This window comes from Nannobrachium achirus (genome assembly GCF_963921795.1).
Source record: "Nannobrachium achirus genome assembly, chromosome: 17".
Lineage (NCBI taxonomy): Eukaryota > Metazoa > Chordata > Actinopteri > Myctophiformes > Myctophidae > Nannobrachium > Nannobrachium achirus.
In genome coordinates this window covers 19,585,637-19,591,010 of record NC_137824.1, presented here as the reverse complement: position 1 = coordinate 19,591,010, position 5,374 = coordinate 19,585,637, and the positions used below count along the sequence as shown (strand labels likewise).

The 5,374-nt window shown below is 43.7% G+C and overlaps 1 protein-coding gene across 1 annotated transcript; it reads right to left on the bottom strand.

Moving 5' to 3' along the window:
• Nucleotides 1-875: 875 nt before the first annotated feature.
• LOC308302318 (kelch domain-containing protein 3-like) lies at nucleotides 876-1,979 on the bottom strand (the record flags this gene model as incomplete). The annotated part of the gene is made up of 1 exon (XM_080746574.1): nucleotides 876-1,979. The coding sequence occupies one exon, from the start codon at nucleotides 1,977-1,979 to the stop codon at nucleotides 876-878; it is 1,104 nt and encodes a 367-aa protein (XP_080602700.1).
• Between the last annotated feature and the right edge of the window lie 3,395 nt (nucleotides 1,980-5,374).

Genomic DNA, 5,374 nt, shown 5'->3' with positions numbered 1-5,374 from the left:
CGCACACGTAGGTCATACTGTATATAGCCACGAGTGCACAAGAAGCAAGTTGGCACCTCGACAGACTGCATTCTAGTTTCTAATTTAATCTAATTAGAAAAGCTCTTGTGGACAAGTCTTAAAAAGTATAACTTGCGCTATGTACACTGTCCAATGTAATAGTGATGTTGAATAAAATGAACAACACTTGCAGCATTTATCGTTTTGAACAAATTATGAGCTTGTAGATCTTCTATTTCCCATGTGACATGGCAAACAACTAAATAGAAATCGGGGCAGGCTTAAGCCAGTGACTGATGAGGCATGAGGAGTCGAGTCAGATACGCTTACTGAAAGGAGGTGGAGTTGTGCTTCAATTACATGATAAAATGGTGGAGAAGAACATGTATTAAGGAGCATAGAGGAGCACAAAAAATGAACAACTAAATAAAAAATGCAAACGTTACGATTAAAGTTTGCACAAGAAAACACAAAGTTCTCAAACTTTGCAGAAATGTTCACTCCCATAATTCAAAGTTTGTCTTTTCCAACATCTCTTTCCTGAAGTAATGTGCATGTCTGTTCCACTGTTTCACAGTAACAGTGCTTACGGGTCCATGTGGTTCCATTTGTACAGTCTCTGCTGCATTAAATGAACACTGAGTATATTACAGCGTACATTGGGGATCTGTGGATTAATGCATATCAAACTGAAAACTGTCGTTGAAATGAAAATGGTCGAGAATAAGCCTGTACTGTTGCCCAAAGCATCTCTTTGCTTCTGAATTCACTCCTGACGCAGATCAGGATCAGTTGATGTTTCTGTTGCATTGATCATCCTTCTTTACAGTCATGTCTGCCCTGGCCAGTTCAGCTCAGTCTGATGCCATTGCTGCTTAGTTCGTGGAGGGAATTTCTGTTGTCATGGCTGTCATTTCCCAACTGATGCTGTGTGGGAGTCCCGACTGCTCCAGACCATACTGAATAACTGCTAGCTTGCATAACGTCTTCAGACTAGGACTTAGATCTAAGATGTACAGCTTGCCTGGTGTGTATCGGTATCCTCCAAAGAAGAAGATATGATTTCCCACCATGCAACAGCCCATGTTAGTCATCCTACACGGGCCGTTCCCCCTGGGCTCTACCTTCTTCCAGGAGAAGGTCTCCAGACTGAATTTCCACAGGTCATTGAAGACCAGGCGAAGACGGAAGTTGTGGCCACCGAATATGTACAGCTCCCCGTTGTAGGCAAAAGCAGAGTGTGAGCTGCGTCCTTCCGGAAGAAGCCTTCCAAAAGCAGGTGTGTCTAGCCAGCAGTTGGTCTCTGTGTCAAACACACTGATGTTGTTGAATTCTGACTGCTCCCCCCGGCCCCCGAATACAAACATCTTTGTCCCGATGATGGTCGCAGAGTGACGTGATGAGGCAGGTGGTGGAGAGCCTCTGGCGTTAATTAAAGACCAGACCATTGTGTTGGTGTCCAAAATATGGATGTCATTATAGTACCTATGCCAGGACACCAGGATATTGCTGTTGTATCCTCCATAGATGTACATAAACTTCCCAAAGACGCAGGCCGAGTGGCCGTACCTCGCCTCCGGAATGACCCCAGACACCCTGGGCTTGAACCATTCGTGGGTGTTGATGTCAAACGCATAAAGAATGTTACACTTTTCGCCCCAGATGGTCGCCCAGTTGTCGAACTCCGCTATCTCAAAGTTCGCCACTCCGCCCCAGACGTGGATGACGTCGTCTATCAGCGTGGCCGTGTGCCAACAGCACATGGGGGGCACCTCGAGGGGACGTTCTCCTCGTCCGGTCGTCACTGGGGGCAACTTCGTCCACCGCAAGGACACTGTGTTGAAGATGTGCACGTCGATCTGATCCCTGCCGCTCAGGTTACAGTATCCCCCGAAGGAGTACAACTTGTCGTCCACTGCCACAGCAGCGTGGTTGAACCTCTCGGGTCCTCTGCTCAGCTGCACCGTCCAGTGCAACATCCTAACAAGAATCAGACTACTTCGAGTGTAGTCGTTGGGAAGATACCTTGAGTTCTATTATGTGTTCCCCTATATTGGTGCGGCGGCACACACACCATGCGAAGCTTGGACGATCCATGAAGCCGATTGGTTGGTTCAGTGGAAGCTGATGGCTGTTGATCTCCCTAATTATGGCAAATTGATCACGTGGCAAGTTCTCTAAATCCTTTTGAGTGGTGCTAACCACTTCTAAATCTGACTTTGTGTGTATGTACTGTATGTCCATCCCGCAAAGATTGGCCAAGCTTCGCAGGACAAAAAGAAATTAACTCATAAAAGGCACCACTTCACACTGGGTGTGTTTTTACCAGCTTGCAAAGCTGGTCAATGCATACAAAGCCGATTACGTCATTTTGGCAGAAGATTTACGTCATTTTGGCGGATTTTATGACGTCAGAATTCAGGAGATATTATAATAATATATAGCATCATACCATTTATCTATCATCACAATTCATTGACCGGACCAGAGTTCGGATTGGCAAGGACAGGGTAGCTTACTAGCTTACCTCCAACTAAAACATATCTGGAGCGCAAAAGACCTGGCCATCACAACAAAGATCAGGATCTTTAACAGCAATGTGAAGTCAGTCCTACTTTACGGTGCTGAGACATGGAGGGCTACAGTAAACCCCACAAACAAAATCCAGCCATTCATCAACACCTGTCTGCGACGAATCCTCCAGAATACAGATCCTCTGGCCTAACACCATCAGCAACAAAGAACTGTGGCAACGCACCAACCAAAAGCCATCAGAGGAGCTATCAGAGGAGATTCTCCAATGGCACTGGAAATGGAGTCCACAAGGCGCAAGCTAGTATAAAAGGACTGTGTCATTTCTTGTTTTTCTTTATATTAACCATTTGATATCTCTTTTATGGGGGGTGGCGAGCATATTGAAATGTCAAAAATAAAAATAAAAAACATGACAGTTTAGCTAGTAAAACGAATATGACATTAAAAAAAGGACTTCATGCGGACACACTATTCGTTCTTAACCACTTAAACACAGCATCCCTATTTTCTGCGAAAGCTTCCCCCGCAATAACAGAAAACAGAGCGTGGTTTAAGTGGTTGACCACATGCATTCATTATCCAGCCTTATCCTGGTGTGCACAGGGCTTTGTGCTCGTGTATAAAGGACCTTTAGAAAGAAACTACAAGGAACTTTAGAATTAGTTTCCTTTTCAAATTAAAACCATTTTCTTAAACTTAGCAGCTCCTTGGACAAAGCCTTTCATATAAACTCCAATTATAACTGTTCTTTCAGCGGCTGAACACCATTCCAAGAAACGTCTGGAGCTAATTGGTGTTCTTAAATAATGGTAGTCAATTTAGTAGATTCCCTTTAAGAATTATAATTGAACTACAAATGCCGTGATGAATAAATACACACATGGTAACAAATGCTGCCTCCTGGAAGGTGTTTTTAATGGCTTCGACAACACCAGTGACCTTGAGTTCGTCTATATTACAAACTGGATCAAATTAACACCCTCAGCCTTACGGTCCATTTGGACCGCCGGTGGTCCCCGAACCTAACGTTGAGAACCAGGGTAACAAACAAATGAATAAATAAACAAACCAACCAACCAACCAACCATCTGGAGACACACTTGAAAGCAAGCCACTGAAGTTTGTTTTCTCCAATATTATTAGGTTATCTCCATGTGGAAGACACACCTTTCATGACACTGTGAGCTTTCACACAAAAAAAATGCATGGCATTGTGTGTGTGTGTGCAGGGGCGTCGCACCAAATTCTGGGCCCCGAGTACAAGGATTCACTGTGGGGCCCTGTGCTTTAACTATTGAAAAATAGCAGATATACAAGCTCACAGCGCGGCACCGAGTGCCGCGCTGCAAGCTTGTATATCTGCTATTTTTGAAAAATCGTGGAAATGTGTGCAAGAAACCTATGTCAAGGACCCCCAAGATGATATGTATTTGGCCACGGACCCCGATCTCAAAATATTTAGTTCCAGGGACCCCCCAGAAGCAAAATTTGAGTTAGAAATGTTCGCTTAAAAAATACATATTCAAAGATTTTCACACATTTTCACAACTTTTCAAAAATAGCAGATCTACAAGCTCGCAGCGCGGCACTCGGTGCCGCGCTGTGAGCTTGTATATCTGCTATTTTTCAATAGATAAAGTTATTAGGGCCCCTCCACCTTGGGCCCCAGTAACTCAGTCCCACTTTCATACCCCTTGTGACGCCCCTGTGTGTGTGTGTGTGTGTGTGACAGCAATGCACCTGGCTGAGCATGTGCTCCCATCCCCGTCTTATATTCAGCGAGATTTCCAGCGCGAGCTCTTCATCTCACTCTGTTCACCTCTTTCTTTCTCTATCCTCGAGAGTTCAATTCAAAGAACACTTTAGCTATGCTTGGCACATGAGATTCCATGCATGCACTGCCAAAGCAGAAGGATGCATTAGCATAACTGGTTGCTGTTGGGCAGACACATTTTATGTCCAAAACAGTTAAGTTTTCAGGGGGTGTGAAGAAAACAAAACAAGAAACCTGTGTTCCACTGGATCCAATGTAGTTATTATTTAGAAACCAATCTCTTGTTTTCATTGAAAGAGAGAAACCAGGTGCTCGTCATAGAATATAATAGTAAAAAACGAGTATAATGGTGCTCTTGGATCGACGGGATCAAGTCATCAAAAAAGAAAAAAGTGATCCAGGCACTCTGGTTTAAAAAGGAGGAACAGCTTTATTTCATTGTGTTAATAACCGACATGTTTCGACCAAAAACTGGTCATCGCCCTGATGTTGACCAGTTTCTGGTCGAAACATGTCGGTTTTTAACACAATGAAATAAAGCTGTTCCTCCTTTTTAAACCTGAGTGCCTGGATCACTCTTGTTTTCATTGTTTACGTAGTGATAAAACCCCACAGACACATTTAACCACTTGCACCTGGTGGCCCTGTTTTGGGCATGTCATAATAGGCGAAAATGTTACAACAAAATGTGTGTCGTTATTTTTAACAGCAAAAATAGACGATCTACAAGCTCAACAGCACCTCACTTTACGCTACTTTTGCACGACAAAGTATAAGATGGGGCATTCATAAATGAAAAACACAAGGAAAAAGATTAAATGTGGAGATTCAAGGTGTATCTTAGTAGCTTTTAATTATTCAAATTGGCCAATTCAGGTGCGTGCAGTAGGTGCAGGCACAACGGTTGTTTCAATCTCTCACACTGTAGGTGACACGTTCTGCAGGTGTGCATATTTTAGCGTCTTGGCACATTCATATGGAACTTTTTGAGTGTGTGTGAAAGGTGGGGGTGTGGGGTCGAAAATATTGTGCTGTTATTTCCTCAAAGTACGTTTGTCTCATCTC